At 45.4% G+C, this 25,143-nt stretch overlaps 2 protein-coding genes across 3 annotated transcripts; one reads left to right on the forward strand and one right to left on the reverse strand.

Annotated features, from left to right (window-relative positions):
* Positions 1-2,644: 2,644 nt before the first annotated feature.
* Terf2ip (TERF2 interacting protein) lies at positions 2,645-7,728 on the reverse strand. Its single transcript, XM_090357258.1, has 3 exons — positions 7,042-7,728; positions 6,095-6,219; positions 2,645-4,143 (listed from the first exon to the last, which is right to left on the reverse strand). Exons 1-3 carry the CDS (start codon positions 7,694-7,696, stop codon positions 3,748-3,750), a joined length of 1,176 nt encoding a protein of 391 aa, XP_090213384.1. The 5' UTR covers positions 7,697-7,728; the 3' UTR covers positions 2,645-3,747.
* Positions 7,729-7,854: 126 nt separating this feature from the next.
* On the forward strand, positions 7,855-23,310 carry Kars1 (lysyl-tRNA synthetase 1). Of its 2 annotated transcripts, XM_090357259.1 has the most exons (15): positions 7,882-7,987; positions 11,046-11,222; positions 14,294-14,453; positions 15,087-15,252; positions 16,608-16,701; positions 17,315-17,501; positions 17,604-17,729; positions 18,446-18,565; positions 19,515-19,677; positions 19,783-19,956; positions 20,787-20,872; positions 21,109-21,194; positions 21,302-21,428; positions 21,872-22,015; positions 23,030-23,310. In XM_090357259.1, exons 2-15 carry the CDS (start codon positions 11,080-11,082, stop codon positions 23,126-23,128), a joined length of 1,875 nt encoding a protein of 624 aa, XP_090213385.1. In that variant the 5' UTR covers positions 7,882-7,987; positions 11,046-11,079; the 3' UTR covers positions 23,129-23,310. The 2 variants fall into 2 exon arrangements, with proteins under 2 accessions (XP_090213386.1, XP_090213385.1); XM_090357260.1 differs by lacking the exon at positions 11,046-11,222 and having other exon boundaries at positions 7,855-7,987.
* The last annotated feature ends 1,833 nt before the right edge of the window (positions 23,311-25,143 follow it).

The following is a 25,143-nucleotide window of genomic DNA, read 5'->3' on the forward strand; positions in this document are numbered from 1 at the left end:
TATTGGTCAAAAAAGGTTTTTTTAGGAAGACTGTAGACTGTCCTACCCATAAAGTCAACTTCTAGTGGAGAAGGCTGATTCTAAAATATTCCATGCCTGTCACCTGAAATCACATGTGCCACCCTTACTCAGAAAGCAAGAGTCTCTACTTGGAAGAGGAAATCTCCAACCCTAAGAAATGTAATCATGTTATCAGATCTACTTATATTTTTTTTCCTTTAGAACTGGTTCCAGAATAAGAGAGCCAAACTTCCACCTGAACAGAGACACAGGCTATTTGCTTTGTGGAAACAACGCTTCTATCTACCTTTAAACTACCAGGTTGTTCCGGCTACAGCTCCGAGCTATGTCAAAAAGAGTTTGTTGAACAGGCAGAACGCATGGACAGCTACAGAGGCTCAGTGCTCTCTGGAGAAAAAAGGGACACACAGCCAGCAGATGGACACCACAGCCAAAAGATATATGAGCTGTGCTCTAGAGGGTAAAGATGGCCCAGGAAATGAGCATTCTCCTGATAACTTTTTCCTAGGCTTCAACTCCACAACACACTTCCATCCTTCTACCATTTCTGAGCAGGATTTTAACAGTGACCAGTAGGAGGCTATAGGAAGCCAGCATGAAACCCCGGCATTGCGTTTCTAGGGATTATGACCTAAGGCAGCAGGAAAAGCAGAAGGATGATGTCTATTATTTACTCAGGACCGTGACAGAATAAGAGTCAACAGAATAAGAGTCTGCAGAACTGGCTATGTCTGCTGCAACACCATCAAAGACCCAAGGACCATCCTTTAATAACAGTCATGTAGTCATGTTCCTCAAGTTCATGGTAAACCTTGTTCTTGAAGCTGCTGCCCACTGAAATGGCTGATATAGCACTCTTAATGCCTCTAAGACTATTTTTTGCCTGTCCTGGGCTTTGGCTCTGGGCATGTGTGCTTGGGTTTTCTCAAGGCTAGAGCTCTACCACTTGAGCCACAGCACCCCTTCTGGCTTTTTTCTATGTATGTGGTACCGAGGAATCAAACCTGGATCTTTGTGCATCCTAGGCAAGCACTCTACCACTAGGCCAAACTCCCAGCCCCTCTAAGACAATTTATGTAAAGACTTCTGTTTCCAGTTGGGATGAAGGATGTGCAAGTGCAGTCATTGTAAGTAGGTGAGACCAGCCATCCACAGAGTAACCCAAGGCAAAAGTCCTCCCCAGAAAGCTCCAGCAAGAAACTTTATTCATTTTATTCTTTTATGCTGGTACTGAAGCTTGAACTCAGGACCTACTACACACTCTTGCTTAGTTCTTCACTCAAGGTTGGAGATCTATCACTTGAGCCACATTTCTGGCTTTTTGTTGCCTCATGAAACATCTCTGATTTGTCTTCCAGATTGAACTGTGATCCTCAGATCTCAAGTCAGCCACTAGAGTAGCAAGGATTGTAGGCCCTGTAATTGGTTTTAAACTCATGAAGGCGGGGCTGGCAGTTTGACCTTGTGGTAGAGTGCTTGCCTAGCTCGCGCGAAGCCCTGGGTTCCATTCCTCGGTACCACCTACAAAGAAAAAGCCAGAATGGTGCTATGGCTCCAGTGGTAGAGCTCTAGTCTTGAGACAGCCCGAGGACAGTGCACAGTCCCCGAGTTCAAGCCCCAGGACTGTCAAAAAAAAATAAATTCACAAAGGGTAGTCCTCTACCACTGTCATGTCTTCAGCGCTGGCTTTTGAAATAAGGCCTTCTGGTTGTTTAGGTGGCCTAAGCTGGCCTCAATTTTGTAATCCTTCTGCCTCTGCCTCTCACTTAGCTGAAACTGCAGGTATGCACAAGCATGCCGATTATTTATGTGTGTTAGGGAGGTTTCTGGGGCACCATGCATGGGAGGTTGGGAGGCAAGTGCTGTCACTAAAGTCAAGAAGTAAATATTTTATAATCTGTGGTTGAGACTTGATTATATGTGTGAAACTTGAAGTGTTCGTTTATATGTGCGAAATGATCTGTCTGGATCTGCCTTTATGGTTAGATTGTTGACTTCCAATCCCATATTTTATATATTTTTTATGTGTATAACTAAGATAAAATAAAGTCATAAGGCAAACCCTATACCAAGCTGGCTGGTGTCTTCAAAAATGCAATTTGCCTGCCACTAGTGGCTCACATCTGTAACCCTACTTAGGAAGTTGGAATGTGAGAATTGAGGTTTGAAATTGGCTTGGGCAGAAAAATCTAATTGTCTCCAATTAGCCACCAAAAAGCCAGAAATGGAACTATGGTTCAAATGGTAGAGTGCCATCCCTGAGTGAAAAAGCTAAAGGAAAATAAATGCAAGGTCCTATGTTTAAGCCCAAGTACTGGCACCAAAAAAATAAGGGGGGAATGAGAACACATTAAGGAAACAAAGCTCTAAGGTATCCCTTTGACAGCCAGGTGGCACCAGGAGAAACTCCACACCTTTCTCCTGGACATTAAGCCTCCAGGTCTGAGAAAATAAACTTCACTGTTTAAGCCATCCAGGCTATGATCCTTTTTGTTATCGTAGATTTAGCAAACTAATAAGGGATCAGGGGCGGTAATATTTTTTGAGACAGACACATTGATAAAAACACATATACAAAGTTACATTTATTTTCAGTAATGAAAGCAACACAACAATGTGGAATCAATTCACAATTTTTAATTCTAACACAATTTCTAGCACGAAATTACACCCAATATTCTTTAAAAACATTACTATTTACAAAGCAATAAGACAATCTTGAAACTACAGGGTTTTATATGTGTCCTGGGGGGGGGGGAAGCAGGGCGCAGGTGGCTCATGCCTATAATCCTAGCTACCCAGGAAGCTGAGATCTGAGGATGATGGTTCAAAGACAGCCCAGGCACTAAATCCATGAGACTCTCATCTCCAACTCACCACTTCCAGTTTTCTAGGGTAGGGCAGTAGCCTTGAGCTGAAGAGCTCAGGGACAACACCCAGGCCCAGAATGCAAGCTCTACACTGACCAAAAAAAAAAAAAATGGTAGTATGTAAAGAAACACACACTGGAAACTTGACTGAAAAGGCCTTGAATAAAACTGCCAACAACTACATAGTAAATTTGGGGTTTCTAGCAATCTAGAAATTGGATGATTTGGGAAAAAGCCATACAGCGAACTCTTCCTATATTCCCACAGTCTCAACTTGGAACCTACCACAATCTAGAGGAATTTCTGCCAAAGGACAGGAGATTTTTTACTCATGCTGGCTGGCAAACCTATGCCTAATTTGTCTCCTTTGACTTTGTCAAAAGGCCCTCACCAATGGAGCAGACACTCCAGCAAAGGTTTAGATTTTCCTTTAAAACCAGATATTAGAGTGGGGATAGACAGCTCAGGAAACAGCTCTGATGACAGATTCAAAACCAGCCCAGGCAGGAGAGTCTATAAGAGGCTTATCACCAGAAAATCAACAAACAGAACTGTAGCTCAAGTAGTATAACGCCAGTCTTGAGCAAAAAAGCTAAGGGACAGAGCTAGACTCGAGTTCAAATTTCACTACTGGCTGGCAGGTGTATGTGCATACACACCCCAGGAAAAAAAGAGAAACGAACACTTGCCACTGATATCTCTCAATACATCCAATTTGTTTTTGCCCTGCTCCATAACTCTACTAGGACACAAAAATTGAGACTCTGAATAGCAGCAGCAGTGGTCAGACGGCGTCTTTCCAAGGCCAAGTTCAATGGTTACAATTGTTCATAGCTTCATCAATCATCTCCTACTCTCACTTCTTTCGGAACTCAATTCTCCGAGCTACATTCTGAGCACCAAATTTTTTGATCAATGCATTTCTGGTATCTTCATCATCTTTTTGTAAGTCTAAGTCATCTTGTCGGGACCAAATGGGGTAGCCATCTGCTCTCCGACCAGACTCTAAAAAGGAAGAAGTTGCTTCCAGCTCACCACTATTTTTTAAGAAGGCTTGCGTAACCGTTGACAGATCCAAGTTAAATTTTTCCATTAATTGCCGGATGATTTTAATGGCAGCTCCCACTTCTGCTGCAGAAATATTTTCTTCTTCCACCTCTTCCTCGGGTTGTGCTTCTGCGTTTTCCTCTGGTGTAGAAGGGTCTTCATCACACATCGTAATGTGTATTTCAAAATCAGGGGTCTCATCTACCTACAGAGAATGATAAGACCAGTTCCTAATTACCTAGGCCAGACTGCAGTGTGTGGACTCCCAACTCCAGCCCCCTGCTCGCTGCATACCAATCACACCCTTTAGCTTAAATAATATGTTAACTTCATTCATACTGGATGTGCATGTACACCTATCTGTATTATCCACGTGTGTACCTTGGAAAATGGTGTGTGCATGTTTCAACTAATCGGATGCTTTACTGTGAGAAATCATGTATCCGTATATACACTCACACAATGTATGTGTAATATGCATACACATACATAGAGAATAACTCGTGTATACATTTTTATTGGATCTTTGTTAAATGTTTTGTTGTTGTTGTTTTGCTTTTTGGGAGGGTCATGGGGCTTGATCTCAGCCTGGGCGCTGTCCCTCAGCCCTTTAGCTCAAGCTTACTGCCCTACCCTTGGGCTAAAACCCACTTCCCCTTTTCTAGAGGTTAACTGGAGATAAGAGTCTCAGGTTCTCTTGTGCCTGGGTGGCTTTGAATCTTGATCCTCAGATCTCAGCCTCCTAAGTAGCTAGGATTACAGGTGTGAGCCACGCACCAGGCCCTTTGTTAAATGTCTGACTTCACTTTCAGACTGTCAAGTTCCAGAAAAGTCAGAACCTAATATTCTACTCATCACAGACTCCCCTTTCCCTCCAATGTTCAGATGTGCTAAGTTCTCAACATCACTGCATGACTCTATTACAGCTGCTAAGCTATTCTCTACCTAGGAACATTATGAACATGATACATGAAAAGAGCCAGGCATGACAGCTAATGAACCAACATGCACAACACACGTCACAAAGCAACAATCCCAAATTCCTGCCAAATCCCTCACATTCCTTCACTGACCAGTTATGGAAACTTTAATTTATCCCTCCTCCTTGGTGGTAGTGGTACTGGGTACTGAGTGGGTACTCAGATAGCCATTCTCTCACTTAAACCAAACCTCTAGATGTATTTCCCATTTTTTAGACTGAATCCTAGCCAGATGTGGTGGTGCATTCTTGTAAGCCCAGCACTCAGCAGACTCACGTAGAATACAAGTTTAGAGCCAGCCTGGGCAGGATAGTTCATGAGATTCTTATCTCCAATTAACCACCAGAAAACGGGAAGTAGAGCTATGGCTCCAAGTGGTAGAGTGCTAACCTTGAGTAGAAATAGCTCAGGGACAGTGCCAAGGCCTTGAATTTAAGCCCCACAAATGACACAAACAAAAGAAAAAAAACATATTGAGATCCAAGTGCTCAAAGCAGGAGGTTTTATGTAGCAGGTAGCTGGCAGTTTATATCTATAATCTCAAGTGCTCAGGAGGCTAAGATTCAGACTATCATAGTTTGAAGTCAACCTGGACAGAAATGTCTCAAGCCTCCATCTCAAAAAAAAAAAAAAAAAAAAAAAAAAAAAATCAGCAAACAGGCTGACTGACTCTTTTTTTTTTTTTTTTTGCCAGTCTTGGGCTTGAGCTCAGGGCCTGAGCACTGTCCTTGGACTTTCTCAAGGCTAGAGCTCTACCACTTGAGCCTCAGCACCACTTCTGGCTTTTTTTTTCTATGTATGTGGTACCGAGGAATTGAACCCGGGTCTTAGTGCATGCTAGGCAAGCACTCAACCACTGGGCCAAACTCCCAGCCCCGCTGACTGACTCTTGTAATAAAGGACCAATTAAACAAACGCTAGGCTCAGAGTTCAAACCCTGATACCAGCAAATTATAATCATTTCTATTCTGCCTGATTTCTATCTCCCACTCAAACTATGCTGAAAAACTAAAAAGCTTTGTGAAGCCTAAATCCACCCCTTCTCCCCTTTCCTCCTTTGTGTTTGCTTTCTCTCTTAATATTCCTGGGTGTCATATAGGTGAAAAAGGTAGGATAGTCCGTTTCAAAAGAGAAGAGAGATGGAAAGGAAAAAAAAGTAAAATCTAGTTAATATACCACAACTTCCTCACACTCCTGGGTGGCTTCCACAAGCATGGCTTTAACTGTTTCTTCATTCTCTTTTATGTCTTCCTTCACATACTCTTCCTCAGGCAAGTCTGCTGTCCTCTTAGTCTGTGCTTCTAGTAAAGAATAACAGCACAAATTAGCATTTGTCTCCTTCACACAAATCAAAAATATATTTTCCAGGTGCCAGTGGCTCACACCTGTTTGAAGCCTTGGCAGGAGTCCAGTATTGAGCAGAAAAGCTCAAGAAACCTCACCCAGGTCCTGAGTCAGGTGTTGGTGGCTCACACCTATATTCAGGAGGCTGAGATCTGAGGATCACAGTTCAAAGCCGGCCCATGCAGAAAAGTCCATGAGACTCTTACCGCCAATTAACCACCAGAAAACCTGAAGTGGTGCAGTAGCTCAAAGTGGTAGAGAGCTAGCCTTGAGCAAAAGAGCTCGGGGATAGCACCCAACCCCTGAATTCAAGCCCCACTACAGGTAAAAAAAAAAAAAAAAAAGACTTGCGCGCACACACACAAAAACTGTGTAAACTGTCCAGATGCAAGCCTACAGCTTTGCAAATTTTTCTTCTCCAGAAGAGTAAGAAGAATGTAAGACATATACGTCCAATCACTTCTACGCTTGTGTCAGTTGCACTCTCCACAACGGGATAAATATCTATACAGAGGCACATGCTTGAACTCCGGGCCTGGGCGCTGTCCCTGAGCTCTTCAGCTGAGGGCCACAGCCCCCCCCTCCCGTCGTTTCTTTTTAGTGATTAACCGGAGACAAGGGTCTCCCATTCGTTACTGCCGGGACCCTCGGCTCTCAGCCTCCAGAGGAGCTGAGGTTACAGGCGTGAGCCTGACCCACCCTCATCGATCAACAACCCACACGGTCGAGAGGGACGGGGCGGCCCCGGGCCCCCGCGCGCGCCCCGCGGCCGCCCTCACCCCGGCTCTCGGCCGCCTCGGGGTCCGGCTCGGCCTTGCGCTTGAGCCTGGGCGCCGAGGGGCTCCCCGAGACGCCCCCCAGCTGGAACTTGTGCTCCTGGCCCCGCAGGTGCTTCAGGTAGCGGTCCTTGAGGGCCTGCCACGGGTGCTGCGTGACCGAGGACTTCTCCATGGCTTTCCACAAGACGGTGCCGGTCACGGAGCTGGACGAGCGGGCGTTCTCCTTCACGTACGCCAAGATGGCCGCGTCGTCCGCCTCCGTGAAGGCGATCCGCCCGTTGAGCGGCGGCGGCGGCGGCGGCTCCGGATCCGCGGCGCCCTCGGCCGCAGCCCCGGCCCTGGGGTCCGAGCCCAGCCGGTAGGCGTCCAGCTCCAGCCTGTCGTTGTGCTCCACGCAGTCCAGGATGAACTGCGTGGAGATGAAGTCGCCCGCCGCCTCGGCCAGCGCCTCCCCGGGCTGGGCCAGCAGCACCGCCCCGGGCTCCTGCACCCGGCACACCGTGCCGCCGCCGTGCAGGATGAGCGTCGACAGCCGGCGCTTGGCCGGGCTGGGCCGCACGTAGAACGACATGGAGCTGCCGTCCTCCCGCACGAACAGAGTGGAGGAGTGGGTGAGCCCGTTGGGGTCTTTGCTTAAATCCATCGCCTCCGCCATGGCCGAGACAGGACCCAACGCTAGGTACGCCCGGAAACCTAGCACTGCGCGTGCCTACGCGCCCGCCCTCCCTCCTCCCGGAAGAGGCGGGACCGTGGTGCCGACATCCCGCCCCGCGCGTGCGCAGCTCAAACTCTTCGCTCCTTTCCCCGGAAGAGGCGGGATTTGGGGAGCTTAACCTGGAAGCAGTCGTGATACCCTCGTTACTTTCGGGTCGGGTTCCCCGGGAAAGATGGCCACGCTGCAGGAGGGAGACGTGAAAGTGGATGGCGAACCGAAACTGAGCAAGAAGTAAGTGTCGTTCTAAGGTCAGGTGTGCCTCTGTGGGGTGGGGCGCCTCGGCCCAGGCCGAGAGGTGCGTCGGGGCTCCACTGGTCCGGGGGTCCTCGTGTGGCCGCGCTCAGGCCCTGGAAACGACGTCCCCCGAGCCCCCCCACCCCCGGCGATCGGCGGGTGCTGGGGGTCCCCCTACCTTCATGCTGGGATCGGAGAACGCAGGGGTAGACCCGAGCAGTGACAGGAAAGAAATGTGGAGCTTGCCTCTCCCTTCCCGCCGCCCCCTCCCCGGGGCAGACCGAAGGCTGTCGGCCACCTCGGCCCTTCCTTCCCGGGCCTCACCGGGCCGTTCTGAGCGTGAATGAAAAGGGGGTGGGGCCGTCGTCTCTCCATATGGATTATTCAGAGGATCTAGGGGAAATTTGAGTCAGTGGTCTTGTTGAGCGGGGGCCGCCAGGCGTGCGCGTGTGTGTTGACCAAACACCCCACACCCTAGATCCTGCAGGAGTGTAGATAACCGTAAATCTAGATCCACCCACCCTTGAACTAGCAATTTTACTGTCTGTAAATGCCACACACTCTTAGAACCACTGTCAGGAAACCTTGGAACTCACAAGCAGGGTGAGTTTGAGCTTCTTTTCTCTTTTAATGCCAAGGGACTCTAGTCTCCTGCTCTGCTCAGCATTTTTGTTCACAGTGGATGCTCCACCACTTGAGCCATACCTCCAGTGCAGTAATTGCATTTTTGTATTGTAGATCACAGTCGCTTTGAAAGTAAGTTGAATTTTTATGTAAATTGAGAAAACGAATCAGATCTTTTTACTAAGAGTAAGTACACCTACTGCCACCACCCTTGTATTCTTGTTTTTGAGACAGGATCTGGACAAGGGCTCAGAACAAACTTTGCCTCTGTCTAGGAGGGGTGGGGAGAGTGCTGGGACTGGGACTGGAACTCAGGGCCTCAACACTGTCCTTTAGCAAAAAACTAAGGGAAGCCAGGCACAATGGCTCACGCCTGTAATCCTAGCTATTCAGGAAGCTGAGATCTGAGGATTGTGGTTCAAAGCCAGCCAGGGCACTAAAGACCCTGAGACTCATATCTCCAATTAATCGCTAGAAAATGGGGAAATAGGGCTGTGGCTCTAGTGGTGGGGTGGTAACCTTGAGCTGAAGAGCTCAGGAACAGTGCCCAGGCCCAGAGTTCAAGCCCCATGACCTACAAAGAAAAGAAAAAAAGCTAAGGGACTCTACTACTTGAGCCACTCACTGTTAACCACTACCTGCTTTAGGATGGGTAACTAAAAATAATTGTTTCACAGACTTTTCTACTCTGGCTGGCTTCAAACCATGATCCTTAGATTTCAGCCTCCTGAATAGCTAGTATTACAAGCGAGAGCCATTCAGGAGCTTTGAAATTCAACAATGTTGATCTATATAAGCTTTCTGTTTTTATCTTACTGGTGATCTTGCAAGGTTAGCATTGTCTGTTTTCAGAGTGGTCAAGTGATGTATGGTTAAGTATGTTTCCAAGTCCTGGGATATAGTTTAGTGGTAATATGCTTTCTTTCCATACAAGAGATCCAAAGTTAGATTCCCAGCACCACAAACACACACAAGAAAGTTTGTGATTTGGGTTTTTTTGTTTTGTTTTTTGTTGGTTGTGGGGCTTGAACTCTGTCCCTAGGTGCTGTCCCTGAGCTCTTCAGTTCAAAGCTACCACCCTACCCTGGAGCCAAGCCCCACTTCCCATTTTCTAGAGGTTAATTGGAGATAAAGAGTCTCAGGTCCTTTTGTGCCTGGGGTGGCTTTGAACCACGATCCTCAGATCTCAGCCTCCTGAGTAGCTAGGATGACAGGTGTGAGCCACTGCCCCAGCTGAGTTTGTGTTCTTAATGGGTGTCCTAGCACTAATCTGAACTGAAGTACTGAAGTAGACATCTAAAGCCTGGGTCTGTAACTCCAAAGCCCTTGATCTTTTATTAATTGTACTGTACTGCTTCATTTTGCTTTAAAATAGAAACCTGTTGATATTGTATCTTCCTCTAGTGATTGTGGACTGGAATAATTTCTGTGGTTGACATTCTCTTCCTAATTGCTTGTGGAACATTCTTGGTTTAAAATCTTTAATGAGCACAGTGTTATGCTTAAGACCCAATGGACTCTTACCCAAAGCATTCATTTGCAGATGAAAGATTCCCCTCAAATTTATCTGAACATGGTGAAATGTAGTTCCTGAAATTGTTTCTTCCCAGGATTAATGATAGATAAATCAAGAACTACTTTTCTTTTTTGTTCCAAGAACTCCAAACTATTCTTTTTGTGTTGTTTTTGTGGGTCATGGGGCTTGAACTCTGGGGCCTGGGTACTGTCCCTGAGCTCTTCAGCTCCAGGTTACTGTACTACACTGCCGGAGCCTCAGGAGATAAGTCTCAAGTTCTTTAGTGCCTGGGCTGGCTTTGAACCACCATCCTCAGATCTCGGCCTTCTTAGTAGCTAGAATTACAGGCGTGAGTCACCACACCAGTCTCCAAATTATTCTTATCTTTGACTTAGAGATGTTGCATGTGGCTGATTTCCCCCCCAAACCCTCACAACTGAGAACAGGGTCTTATTATATTCCCCAAGCTGTGTCAGGCTCCTCAAAGTGGTCTTCCTGTCTCACACTCCTAAGTATCAGAGACTATAGGCATGTGCCACTGTATGCAACTATATAGCTTACATTGTCTAAAGTTTGTGTTTATAATAGAGATGTTTTCCCTGTGTTTCATATGGTTTCCATTGCCATCTTTACGACTTAGGAAAATTGCCTTCTGACTTGAGTAGTCTAAAATATATTCTACCTGTAAAATACCGGCTGACTTGTATTTGACCATTTTCCATAGTCAGGGGTGAGATGATTTTAGATGCACAACAGTAAGCTCACACAGGATTGGCTGTTTGTTTAAGAGGGCCTGAAGTTAAATGGGACAAAAAGGTAGTACAGAATGGCCCAGTTCCCCCTATGCAAATTATGTAGGTTGAGTACATGTGTACTGTCTGTCCCATCTGACTCCACATCTCTGTTTCCTGCTAGGTCGTGGCAGTAATTAGTTCCAAGGTGTTCTGCCATGTTGATGCAAGCTGCTGTAAGGCTTGCTAGGGGGTCCCTGCGCCAGATCTGGGCAGAGTGGGTTCAGAGGGACCTTCGGCTGAGCCAACTTGCTCCTTTCACAACGCTGCACAAGGACCAGCCACTTTCTGATAAAAGAAGGTGGGTGCCCATTACCTTCTTGATTGCTCTGGGAGCAAAAATCCTTTCCTCCAGCATGGTTAAGCCCTTAGTTAAGTCTTAGGATTTGCCACTAAGAAAACAAAGGACTATCAAAATAGTTCTTTGTCACTTTCCTGAATTCGAACCCTCTCTTTCTTTTTATAACTTTTTTTTTTTCCTGGTTAATGAGAGATAAGAGTCTCGAGTTCTTCCACCCCTGCTTGTTTGAACCAGATTCTCAGATCTCAGCCTCCAAAGTAGCTAGGGTTACAAGCTTGAGCCACCAGCATCCAGCTTGGCTTTAAAATTGTGATTCTCTCACTTGAGTCTCTGACGTGCTGGAATTTGCTGGTGTGTGCTTCTTTAGTCTTAAGATGCTTTGTGGGTCTTAGTCTAGGACAGTACTGAGAGAAAGACCTATATTTATACAAAGAATTTCTAGTGCCAGTTAATTTGCCTTTTCTGGATTTTGTTTTATTTTTCGAGGCTTCTGTTTTTCTTGGGATTAATTTGGTTCAAGTTTTGGTGTTGTCCTAAGGATCTTTCTAGAGTCCTCTTAGAAATAATTTGAGAGCTAGTGCCAGTGACTCAACCCTGTAATCCTGACTATTCAGAATGTTAAAGATCTGAGGATCACAGTTCAAAGCCAGCCTGGGCTCAAAAGTCCATGAGACTCTTTATCTCCAGCTAACCACCAGAAAACTGGAAATAGTGCAGTGGCTCAAAGTGTAGAGCACTGTCCTTTAACTGAAGAGCTTAGGGACAGCACCAGGCCCTGAGTTCAAGCCCCACAACCAACAAAGTGGGGGGGGGGCAGGAGGAAGGGCGGGAAGGAAGGAAAGATTTAAGAACAGTGTCTGGGTTGAGAGGATAACAGATTAATCCTAGGAAAAATCAGGTAGTCTTGGATGCCAACTGACTGAATTCCAGTACTATAGACCTGAAACACTGTTTTGAAAGGCTATCTTTACAACTATTTCAAGACAGATTGTGTCAGAGTTGCCTGCTTTGAAGTAATCAGAATCAAATTTTCACTTAAAAGATGATCAGTTCAGCTAGATATGGTGATGCATACCTATAATCCCAGCTACTTGAGAAACAGTGATTAAGAGAATTATAGTTCCTAGCCATCCCTAGGCAAAAACAAGGAGAGTCTATTTTTTGGATGGGAGTGGGGAGAAATAAATAAAGCAAAAACAGACTGAGGTGGTAGAGTATTTGCTGAGTTGAAACTCTAATACTGTCTCTCCTCCACCCCCAAGAAAGATGATCAGTTGAAATCCTTGATAATATTTTTTTTTTGGCCATCCTGGGGCTTGAACTCAGGGCCTGGGCACTGTCCTTGGACATTTTTTGCCCAAGGATATCACCTTGTCACTTGAGCCACAGTGCCACTTCCGGCTTTTTCCATGTGTGTGGTACCAAGGAATTGAACCCTGGGCTTCATGCATGTTAGGCGAGCATTCTACCTCTAGGCCAAACTCCCAGCCCCCTTGATGATGAAGGACTAATGAGTAGCTGCCGAGACACAGCTGAAGAGGCTGAGCCATAGGACTGTAAATTGGAAGCCAGGCTGAGCAACTTACCAAGACCCTGTTTCAGAAGTAAAACAAAGAGAGGTTAAGAATGGAATTCAGTGTTAGAGTGCATACCTAGCACATAAAAGACCCTAAGGTTAAGCCCCAGTACTGCAATAGGTTAATGACTAACCAATTAATAAATTCTGGAAAAGGAAGGGAAAAATAAGAAATGAAGTGTATACTCCAAAACCAGACGGCATGGAAGCATGACTTGGATGGAATCTTTTCCACTGGTTCACTATTTTTAAAGTATTTAACTATCATCCATGGTTTGAAAGAATATCCACAAATTCTCCTTAAATAATGAATGTATCATTATCCAAAAATTGCTTGTTCTCTTTCTGGATTGAGACAACAAGTTTACTTAAGGGATGCTTGGTTTGGTTTTTTGAGTCTCAGGTCACAAGAACCAAGAGTTAGCCGGCACCGAGCTAGGTGGCTCACAACTGTAATCCTAGCTACTCAAGAGGCTGAGATCTGAGGATCAAGGTTCAAAGCCAGCCCAGGCATAAAAGGGCCTGAGACTCTTATCTCCAATTAACCTCTAGAAAATGGGAAGTGGGCTTTGCTCAAGGGTAGGGCAGTAGCCTAAATATATAAAAGTTGTATGTGTGATTTCTATCCTAAGTGCAGAGTGTGGAGAGTTTAAGATAATGACAGATACCTAGCATAGTTCTCATCTGGTCACTCACTAATGGCAGTGTCCTTATAAGCGTCTGCCTTCATAACCATTGGGAGGTGTCTTGTTTCTACTTTCTAACTGGGGAGAAGTTAGGTCATTTGCCAAAGATCACATAATTGGTGGGTGTGTCAGAATTGAGCCATAGGTGGTTTGATTACAGAGATGATATAGTGTCCTCGATATTAAACTTCCTTGTACCCTTCTCTGTTGTCAGAGTGATTTCAGTGGGCCATGCAAGACCAGTGTGGACAGCTTTCCCCAGAGAGATTGTCCATAGTCTATCTCCTTGACCTCCAGAAGAGTCCAGTCCTTCCACAGCCTAACAGTTTTGGGGAGGGCATTGAAGATGTAACAAACATAGTTGTCCCCTCACAGGTTGATGAGATATTAGAGGAGCTTAATCTTCTGAGATCCCATGTACCTAAGATTTAGTTTGTGGCCTCAAGGAGCTTTGTAGCCTTCGTATGTTGAGAAAAAGCCTATCGTCCTGATTTGTAGGAAAATCTTCCCCACCCCATTCAAAAGGTAAACTAATATGTAGGATTTCTTTGTCCTGTTGCATCTTGGTTTTAGTTGAGGCTAGAGCCAAGAGGAGACTGAACACAAAGGCTGAAATGATCTTTTGCATTTTTGTCCTAAGCTGATTTTTTTCCATCTCTTTCATGTACAGAGCTTGGTGAGAAAGAGGCTGGGTTGACAAACGGAGCGTGGTGGGGTCTTGTCACTGAGCAAATGCATTTTCCCTGAAAAGTGGCTATGGGACAGAAGGCAGAGCTTTTCCAGCACTGATTTCTTTCATTTCCCAACAGTGAGCTAAAGAGACGCCTGAAAGCCGAGAAAAAAGTGGCAGAGAAAGAAGCCAAGCAGAAGGAGCTCAGTGAGAAACAGCTAAGCCAAGCCACTGCAGCTGCCACCAGCCACACTACAGACAATGGTGTGGGTGCTGAGGAGGAGAGCCTGGACCCAAACGTGAGTTCCCTGGGCCACTGGCATGGCTGGACACTGGAAAGCTTCTGCTGAGGCTTCTGCAGATTTCTGTGGGCCCAGGCAGTAGGAAGGACCAGTGACTAAGGGGATAAATAGGCACTGAACAGGCAGTAGGTCTGGGTCACTTTCTGCAGGTAGGGGAAAAAGAAGTGGTCACAGAGCATGCCATTTCCTCTAGCTAAATGCACAGGCCACTGAAGAATCCAGTACTCCTAGGTGATGTTAGCTGAAAAGCCACATTCCATGGGGCCAGATTCACCTGTATAGAACATTGAATGGAACATAGCCTGCCCACTTGTCATTTCACTGCGTGTGTGTGTGTGTGTGTGTGTGAAGAAGTGCTTGGGTATTGTACCTTTGTGATTCTCTCCTAAGACTACCTTTTGGTCTCGCTGTATGTGAATATCCAGAGTCCTGTGTAATTTGCCATAGGCCAGTAACCATGCATATTTTAAAATGTGAATCTCATTGAGTTCTGTGGTTTCGAGAGTATGGAGGACATATATAGGGAAAGTGAATCATTGGGCCGCTCTGGGATAGAATCCAGTACTCTGCTAAGCTGGGCCCCTGATCTGGCCAGGTTCAACTTTGTAATGACTCTTTGTTGATTAACAGCAATACTACAAGATCCGCAGTCAAGCAGTCCAGCAGCTGAAGGTCAGTGGGGAGGACCCGTACCCACACAAGTTCCATGTAGACATCTCTCTGACCCACTTCATCCAAGAATACAGTCACCTGCAGCCCGGGGACCACCTGACTGACGTTACCTTAAAGGTGGCAGGTAGGAAAACTCCCTGGTAGTGCCCTGAGATCCATGGCAGGCAGGCTGGCCTCTTAAGTAACGTAATGGGGCCTGTTTGTTCCTTTTCAGCTTTGTGTCTTTGTTGTTTGGTAATGATGTGTTTATTAACATTCATCATTACAAAGGATTTTCATACATGCACGTAACGAATATTGATCCTAATAATACCCTCTTTTGGGCCGGGAGTTTGGCCTAATAGTAGAGCATGCACAAAGACCTGGGTTCAATTCCTTGATACCACGTACATAGATAAAAGCTGTAAGTGTTGCTGAGGCTCAAGTGGTAGAAAAGCCTTGAGAAAGTCCAAGGACAGTGCTCAAGCCCTGAGCTCAAGCCCAGGACTGGCAAAAAAAATAGTAATAAAATAATGATAATAATACCCTCCTTTGCTGTTTGTGTACGTGCGTGCTACTACTAGGAATTGACCTTAGCTTCAAGCTCTTTGGCTTTTTTCCCTCAGCACTGGTAACTCTACCACTTGAGCCATACCTCCACTTGCTAGAGAGAGTATTATGATCAAAATGCATTTTATAAATACACAGATAATACATATAGAAATCTTTTATAATAAATAATACATGCCAACCTGAGCAGGAAAGTTCGTGACACTTTTATCCTCAGTTAATGACCAAAAAGTAAAAAGGAGTTGTGGCTCAAGTGGTAAAGCACCAGGCTTGAACCTAAAAAAGTTCAGGGACAGACCTGGACTCTGAGGTCATGACCCAGTACCAGTCCTCTTACCCCTCTCCTACTTCCTTTCCCTCCCTACCCCCCGCCTCCCCCCCCCCCCCCCCCGAAAAAAAAGAAAAGCGAAAGTAAGTTTTCAGTCCTCTAAGGATGTTAGTCATGTGGAAAGTAGTCTAAACTCTGTTCCTGTCATCCATGCCAGCTGACTTTTCTTTCTTTGGCCACTTGGGTAGTAGACAGCTGGTGTTTTGCTTTGCCTACCTAGTGGCCGTTATTTTACATGAGGATTCAGGAAGATCCAAGCTCTTCAGTTGTCACCAGCACTAACATCATCTAGGAATCCAGTGAATATCTTAGATCAGGTCTTCGTTTTTGTTTTTCTCCTTTTTGTGCCAGAATTGGGGCTTGAACACCACTGGTACTCTTTCACCTCTAGCACTGGAGTCATAACTTCATTCCCTTTGATTGGTTTTAATAAGAACCATGGTGTGCCTGGGTTGTGTTGGGGTGGAGCAGGGGGGAGGACTGGAACTTAAAGTGCAAGTCACATCAGGTTGTGTGTATGGCAGAGGGAGCTTTCTTGGTACGAATGCTATGAACTGGCCTCTGGTTCTGTAGGTGAGTATTTTTGCTGTTCTCTTTCCTAGGTAGGATCCATGCTAAAAGAGCTTCTGGAGGAAAACTCATCTTCTACGACCTTAGGGGAGAGGGAGTCAAGTTACAAGTCATGGCTAATTCCAGGTATATAGAATTGTCTACCTAGTTACAGGCATTTGGGGGCTGAGCTAGAACAACAAAGACCTTTGGGACAGAGGCTGATAAAGGTCTTACTTTTTCCACTGCTATTTAAAGTTAGATTAAGAAGCGGGGGGAATGCCTGGTGGGTGGCTCTCACTCGTAATCCTAGCTACTCAGGACGCTGAGATCTGAAGATGTGGTTTGACATCAGCCTAGCAGAAAAGTCCCTGTGAAACTCTTATCCAATAAACTGCTCAAAAAAGCTGTGACTCAAGTGATAGAGTACTAGCCTTGAATACAAAGAAGTCGGGGACAGCACTTAGGAGGCCCTGAGTTCAAACCCAAGGTCCAGCAAAAAAGGGGGTAGAGAGGAATGCAGTTGTTGGGTAAGGTTGGAGGAGATTATCTGCTTGGAAAGTGATGGCTATTCTCAAATTGTATTATTAAACAAATAGCACCAGACGTAAATAAGAACAAAGAATCCTTTGTAGCAGTTGCCTCTTACTTGTGGGGTTTTTGATACTTCCATTAATAATTAGATGAGGGTTCCAGTATAAGCTAGTAGTGGGTACTGACTTGGGCTACTGTATCAGAAATTACATTTTCTTCCACTCAGGAACTATAAGTCAGAGGAAGAATTTATTCGCATCAATAATAAACTGCGTCGAGGAGATATAATTGGAGTTCAGGGGAATCCTGGGAAAACCAAGAAGGGTGAACTGAGCATCATTCCCTATGAAATCACACTCTTGTCTCCCTGTCTTCATATGTTACCTCATCTACACTTTGGCCTCAAAGACAAGGTAAGTGTTCATGCTTACTAGCTGTGGCACAAAGTGCAGTCCACTTGTTTTAGTTTGCAGTTAAGTAAAGCCAGTGATGTCTAACTGCTGCTTTTTGTTTAGGAAACAAGATATCGTCAGAGATACTTGGACTTGATCCTGAATGACTTTGTGAGGCAGAAATTTATTGTCCGCTCCAAAATCATCACATATATCCGAAGTTTCTTGGATGAGCTGGGATTTCTAGAGGTGCGATGAGGGAGGATCACCTACCCGACACGCACGTGGGCTGCCTTGCTCTGCTTGCTTCGTGCACCCCTCTCCTCCTCTCCCAAGGCATGCCTCATAAGAGCATCTTCCTTCCTTGTCCGTCTTGATGTTCTCTTTAGAAAAGCAGGAACTGATTTCCACAACAATGAGCAAGGTGTAACATCATCTGTGTGCTAATAGGGCCATGTTTGATACGTTAATAAGTTAGTGATGGATTTTCATAGCTTAAAAAAGAGTGTCTATGTGTGTGAGAAAAGCAAATGCATGTACCATAAAGCTAATCTAATGAACAAAAGCCAGACTCTACTCCTGTGCTTCTTACGGCTAACTTCCATCCCTAAACTTGACTTTAACGTGTCCCCTTCCTCACCACTTCCTGTGAATGTGTATGGGCAGACATGCTTGCAGCAGGCGGGGTATTCATGCATGAATGTTTTAGAGCAGCTGTTTTATATCTTGCTTTATGTTTAATAAATGAAGTCATTCTTTTAATGGACTTATCTTTTTTCCTACTTTATATACAGTATATTCTAGAAAAATCAAGCAATCTGGTTCTTTTTCAAGCAGTACATTACTTTTGAACTAAGTGTCATGTGGAGATATGATGAACATAGGTTAAGTTATATATAAATCATGAGCTGTCTCCACGCCTTTCTGGTTATCTCAGGACAAACTGTTTCTCCCTGTCTCTTTAGATTGAAACTCCTATGATGAACCTCATCCCCGGGGGAGCTGTGGCCAGGCCATTCATCACTTATCACAATGAACTGGACATGAACTTGTACATGAGAATTGCTCCAGAACTCTACCATAAGGTAGCTGATCATAGTACAGCCTGTTTCTTCTAAAAGCAGAAGGCCTGAAATCATTGGCTAGACAGTGCTAGTCAGAAATAAGAGAGCCACTGAGGATAAAATTGCCAGGAGGTATTCCATCTACATTGTCAGGTTTTATAACACTTCTAAAACTTCTCTGTGAGCCAGGAGTTTGGCCCAGTGGTAGAGTGCCTGCCTAGTATGCACGAAGACCCAGGTTTGATTCCTTGGTACCACATACATAGAAAAAGCCAGAAGTGGTGCTGTGGCTCAAGTGGTAGAGCTCTAGTCTTGAGAAAAGTCCAAGGATACTGCTCAGGCCCTGAGTTCAAGCCCCAGGACTGACCAGGACTGAGGTTATAGCATTACAGAGTAAAAAGAGCATATCCCCCAACCCTCCCCTCAATTAGAAGCCATATATGTATATATTTTTGAAGATACATCTTCACATAGATATCTTCAAATATCTAGCCATATCATTCAGGATTCTTATTTGTAGACAACACATATTTTAACTAAAGCCAGTGAAAAATCTGTTGAGCTCTATAAGGAAGCTCACATGAAGAAGCAGGGAGCTGTGCTTGGAACCTCCACAACTAGGAATGATAAGAATTTCATTCCTGCCCTAGAGAACACTATCTTTTCAGCTAGGGTTGGGTCACTGTCAGAAGCAGCATCTCTGCATCTGCTGCCTGTCTGTATAAGCTAGGGGGTCTCTGGTTCCCTCCAGCTGAATGAATTCTGTGTAATACTTCTTTGGATGGACTAAGTAAAGCCAGGGTAGGGGACACCCATGCCACAGGAAGAGTATAAGGACTGTCCACTGCAAGGGTGTAATTAGAACAAAGAACTGGGAATTTGGAGTAGAGAGAACAGCAGTTGGAAGAAATTTCCCAAAGCTGGGTAGGCAGAATTCGCTACTCAACCAAGGCCATGCATGTGTTATTAGATGCTGGTGGTTGGCGGCATTGACCGGGTTTATGAAATTGGACGTCAGTTCCGGAATGAAGGCATTGATTTGACTCATAATCCCGAGTTCACCACCTGTGAGTTTTACATGGCATATGCAGATTATCATGATCTCATGGAAATCACAGAGAAGATGATTTCAGGTGAGCTTTTTTTTTTCACTCCTCAGGCTTGGAGGGACTGGTGTGCTACTTTCAGAAGATTTTCCCTGGGCTTTGTCCTCAACAAATGGCTTGTATCTCTCCTAGGAATGGTTAAAAACATTATGGGCAGTCACAAGATTTCCTATCACCCTGATGGCCCAGAGGGCCAAGCCTATGAGATTGACTTCACCCCACCCTTCCGGAGAATCTACATGGTGGAAGAGCTTGAGAAAGTCCTGGGGGTGAAGCTGCCTGACACTAGCCTGTTTGAAACTGAAGGTAGAAGGTTCAGCTCTGAATTTGTACCTGAGAGCTAGACTTTTGTGTGTGTGTACTTTGTGTGAGCTCTTCAGCTCAAAGCTGCCTCCTTCCCCTTGAGTCCCACTTCCAGTTTTCTGGTGGTTAATTGGAGATGAGGTCTCAGGGATTTTAGAACTTTAGTGCCTGGGCTGTCTTTGAACCACGATCCTCAGATATCCGGCCTTCTGAATAGCTAGGATTACAGGCATGAGCCACTGCGCCTGACTTGGACATACTTTTTTTTTTTTTTTCTAGCACTGAACTTTGAAGTGAAGACCTTACACTAACTAGCCTATCATTTGAACCATGTCACCAGCCTTTTTTGGGGGTGGGGTGGGGTGGGGTGTTGATTATTTTTCTTTTTCTTTTCTGTCTTATGCTTAAATTCAGGGCCTGAACACTGTCTTGAGTTTTTTCAAGGCTAAAGTTCTACCACTTGAGCCACAGCACCATTTCTGGCTTTTTCTATGTATGTGGTACCTAGGAATCAAACGTGGGTCTTCATGCATGCTAGGTGAGCACTCTACCACAAGGCCACACTCCCGGCCCCTCTCCTGAACTTTTATGCCCAGGCTGACCCATGTAGTCCCTAATGTCTGTCTCCCAAGTACCTAGGCTTATGCACTTGAGCCCCAGGGCGACTGTGTTTTGTTTTTGAGATAAGGTCTTACTAGGTAGCCCAGGTTGGCTTCAAACTTACAGTCCTCCTCGTGCTAGGACGACAGGCGTGTACCACCACAACCAGCCTTTATGTTTTCAATGGGCCCCTTGATGTCTCCTGGTCTAACATTGAACATTATGTGTCACAGAAACTCGCAAGATTCTTGATGATATCTGTGTGGCAAAAGCTGTTGAATGCCCTCCGCCCCGGACAACTGCTAGACTCCTCGATAAGGTGAGAGGTCATGTCCTACAGTAGGAAATGGGTCCCACTGAGAAGTAGTTCTTCCACAGCTTCGTAGGAAAACCACTAGAGAGGAAGGAGATAGTTAACCTTGAACTATGTATTATATCAGTTAATCCTTCCCATTCTTTGAAAAGCCATCTGGGGAGAATTGAGACCTCCCCCTGGACTGGGACTGTGAAAATATTTAAAAGTGTTACCTATTTCTTCTTTGTTTTTTCGTTAAGCTTGTTGGGGAGTTCCTGGAAGTAACATGCATCAATCCTACATTCATCTGTGATCACCCGCAGATAATGAGCCCTTTGGCTAAATGGTAAAAGTGTGCTATTTCAATTGCTCTACCTTTTGAGTCAACTGTCATTCAGGAATCCTTGTACCAGGAGCTGTAAATTCATCCTTGTATTTTGGCCCGGTCCCCAGGCACCGCTCCAAAGAGGGTCTGACTGAGCGCTTTGAGCTGTTTGTCATGAAGAAGGAAGTGTGCAATGCCTACACAGAGCTGAATGATCCCATGCGGCAGCGGCAGCTGTTTGAAGAGCAGGCTAAGGTGAGGAAACCGTGCAATTCTCATCAGAAAATAGCAGCGCACAGGCGTGGGGCACTCACGGCTTGACTGGAGTATGTCACATTTCCAAAAGAAGGCTTTGGTTTTGAGAGGAACTTAATGCTTGTCTGTGCAAGGAGCATAATGTTTGTCTTGAAAATAGGAAAACAGGGCTGGGAGTTTGGCCTAGTGGTAGAGTGCTTGCCTAGCATGCACAAAGACCCGGGTTCGATTCCTCAGTACCACGTACATAGGAAAAAAAGCCAGAAATGGTGTTGAGGCTCAAGTGGTAGAGCTCTAGCCTTGAGAAAGTCCAAGGATAGTGCTCAGGCCCTGAGCTCAAACCCAGGACTGGCAAAAAAAAAAAAAAGAAAATAGGGAAACATTGTTATCTTAGACCCTAAGCTGCCTTGGCAAAAGGGTCTCTCTTGTTTTTATTCTCCTAGGCAAAAGCTGCTGGTGACGATGAGGCCATGTTCATAGATGAAAACTTCTGTACAGCCCTGGAGTATGGGCTGCCCCCAACCGCTGGCTGGGGCATGGGCATCGACAGGCTCACCATGTTCCTCACAGATTCCAATAACATCAAGGTAATCAGCGGTTCTCCACAGCCCTGGGGTTGGAGGCAGAGACAGGCAGGCCCGAAGAGGAAAGGGCAGTGGGCTGGAGGACAGGCCGGCAGAGGTGTCCACCACTGGAAACAGACCATCTGACCTTGTAGGATTTTAGTTCCTTTCTACTAAGAGAGGAGAAATACATGGCATGGCTTGAGTTTCCTGGGGCATTAGCTTGTTTTTGATTGGTTTGGTTTGGCTTTGGTTCAAGTTAGTACTGGGGATTGAATTCAAGGTCTCATGCTTCCCAGGTAATCTGTCTAATATTTGAGCCACACCCAAGTAGGCTTGTTGAAATCAGCCTAATTCATGTGGAAACTGTCCTTGCCCTGTTTTTATAAAGCAGGAAATCAATTCTGTGAGTGCATGCACCAGTCTAAAGCTTGAGCTCAAGGCCTCCAGTTTTTTTGGTGGTTAATTGGGTATAAGAATCTCATGGACTTTTCCTGCTCAGGTTGGCATTGAACTACTATCCTCATATTTCAGCCTCCTAAGTAGTTAGGATTATAGGTGTGGTCCACGCCAGTGCCCAGCTAGGAAACAAATTTTAATAGAACCTGGGTTTTGGTTTTTGTTGTTGTTATTGTTGTTTTGTTTGGTTTGGTTTTTTGTTGTTGTTGGTTGTGGTGCTTGGGCCACACTCTGGGTCTGGGTCCCTGAGCTCTTCAGCTCAAGGCTACCTCCCTACCACTTCTGCCATAGCACCACTTCCAGTTTTCTAGTGATTAATTGGAGATAAGAGCCTCATGGACTTTAGTGCCCCAGCTGGCATTGAACCGCCATCCTCAGATCTTAGCCTCCTGAGTAGCTAGGATGACAGGCATGAGCTACCTCGCCCAGCTTTTATTCATCTTTTGACATGATGTCCTGGGCAGTACTGTACATAAAACTGTATGTATACAGATCTCTGGACTTGGCTGGTAACCAAAATAGGCAAAGGAAATACATAGATCACTCTTTAAAAAAAAAAAAAATTTATTGCCTTTGTAGGAAGTACTTCTGTTTCCTGCCATGAAACCCGAAGACAAGAAGGAGACTGTAGCCACCACGGATACATTGGAAAGCTCAACGGTTGGCACTTCTGTCTAGAAAAGAATGACAAGTCTTATAACTCAGGCAATTTTGCATTTCTGCAAAATGTAAAATCTGTGAGGGAATTCTTGTATGTCGCCATCCATTCGACCACAATTCTATTCAGTCATCAGGAGAAAGAAAAAGAATTACAAATTTCTTTTTACTCCCCATTAACAAATAAACCACTTATCTCTTTACCTTGTCTCAACTTTTTTCCCCAGACTGCTGGCCTAGTGAATATTTAGTGCTCTAGGACCCCACACATTAGATAAGTGCCAAGTGCTTGCTCTAGAATTGTTTATTCCTGTGCATTGTTGTGAGGAACTAGGGGCACAATAGTGAAAAAAAGTTAAATTACTGTTATGTGATGAAGAATTTGTCATTTGCATGTCAGAGTCTGGATTTGGGAGCAGTCAGTCTTGTAAATTCTTCTTATTCCTGGCAAAATAACCTGACCATGCCAAATTTGCCTACCTGGGAACCACTTGAGGAGCTTTGTAGCTCCACGCCCCTGCTGGTTCTGAAGCCACAAGTGACCAGATTGTCTTTTTTTTTTTTTTTTTTGCCAGTCCTGAGGCCTGAACACTGTTCTTGGGCTTTCTCAAGTCTAGTGCTCTACCACTTCCAGAGCCACAGCACCGCTTCCAGGTTTTTTTTTTCTATGTATGTGGTACTGAGGAATCGGACCTGGGTCTTCACACATGCTAGGCAAGCACTCTACCACTAGGCCAAACTCCTGGCCCCAGATTGACTTTGAGTAGAGAGTGTGAATGAAGAGGGCAACCATTTCCTCTCCCAAGGGAGAAAACAGGATCAAGATGGGCAAAGGACAGGACTTGAGGCCACGGTGTCCACGCAGACCACTAGGAAAAGCTACACAGAACAAGGTGCGCGTGTCATGAAGATTCATTTAGTAGAAGGCTGGAAGCAAACACTATCCCTCTGGACGTAGAGGAGGCTAGGGGAAAAGGACTGAAGAACAGCAGACAACTTGCCTGTGGAGCTGGCAGGAAAACTGAAAGCCAGGAGTGGAAGGGTCATAAGGAACTTACAAGGTTGAACATTTGCTAGAATGATAAGAACAGGAATATGGTCCTTAGCTTCTAGATATACAGGGAAAAGTGATTTATTAAATCATCCCCAGAAGATGTACAGAACGACAGCTTTGATAGATGCTATTGAAGCACAAGTCCATGAGATATTGAAAGGCTATGATGGATATAGAAAAGATTCCCCTGAAGACACTGCATCTGAAGAAAGGTTAAGAGGGGTGGAGGGGGCAGGGGTAGAGGAGATAGTTTCCATAGTATTGGAACAAGTGCAAGAGTGGGTGGTAGGTAGAACGAGCTTAGAGAAAGGCAATGACACTGGGTAGAACACAAAAGCCCAAAGAACTAGATCCGGATGGAGGAAGAGGCTCACAGAGTTGTGATCATTACTGTGAGTTTTAGATGAGTGTTGGGAGCTGAGCATGGTAATACATGTCTATAAACCCAGTCATAAAGGAATACAGCAAGTCTGAAGCAAACTGCAAGACCTTGTCTGAAAATACAAACCTGAGGAGCATGAATCGAGTCTTAGTTTCTTGCCTCGCAATTGCAAGTAACTGAGAAATTAAATATAGATAGAGATCAGGTGTAGCTCAAGTGGTAGACTAATTGCATACTATAGACCCTGGGTTAATTCCCAGTATGGAGTGGAAATAGCTAGGACACCATGGTCATATTTATGCCAGCATGCCACCCTTTTCATCTGAAACCAGAGAGGATGAGGTCAGGGAAGTTGGAATTCGGCCTCCCCTTAGTGCTGGTTTGTAAGAGTTCCCGAGCTATCCAGGCTTCTTCACCTGTTGGACAGTATTTAGACCAAACTTTAGATACGTTGTCGTATTTGCAACCGAAATTGTCCAGGGGCCTGGATAGGCCTCGGCCTCGGCCTCGGCCCCGCCCCTCCCCTCCCCTCGGAGGACTACCGAGACCAGCGTGCTCTGCGCGCTTCCGGGCGGGTGGGACGCGGGAGCGGTGGTCGCC

Source organism: Megascapheus bottae, chromosome 24 (genome assembly GCF_031878675.1).
Source record: "Megascapheus bottae isolate mThoBot1 chromosome 24, mThoBot2.hap1, whole genome shotgun sequence".
Lineage (NCBI taxonomy): Eukaryota > Metazoa > Chordata > Mammalia > Rodentia > Geomyidae > Megascapheus > Megascapheus bottae.

What these genes read in the sequence shown, in the direction of transcription:
- Terf2ip (XM_090357258.1), bottom strand. Translation starts at nt 7,696, where the DNA reads ATGGCGGAGGCGATGGATTTAAGCAAAGACCCCAACGGGCTCACCCAC. An exon ending in CGAGGCGGCCGAGAGCCGGG is followed by an intron (nt 6,220 to 7,041) that starts GTGAGGGCGGCC and finishes ATTCTTTACTAG; the next exon opens with AAGCACAGACTAAGAGGACA. An exon ending in AGGAGTGTGAGGAAGTTGTG is followed by an intron (nt 4,144 to 6,094) that starts GTATATTAACTA and finishes CATTCTCTGTAG; the next exon opens with GTAGATGAGACCCCTGATTT.
- Kars1 (XM_090357259.1), top strand. Translation starts at nt 11,080, where the DNA reads ATGTTGATGCAAGCTGCTGTAAGGCTTGCTAGGGGGTCCCTGCGCCAG. An exon ending in CCACTTTCTGATAAAAGAAG is followed by an intron (nt 11,223 to 14,293) that starts GTGGGTGCCCAT and finishes ATTTCCCAACAG; the next exon opens with TGAGCTAAAGAGACGCCTGA. An exon ending in ATGAGCCCTTTGGCTAAATG is followed by an intron (nt 21,195 to 21,301) that starts GTAAAAGTGTGC and finishes CCCGGTCCCCAG; the next exon opens with GCACCGCTCCAAAGAGGGTC.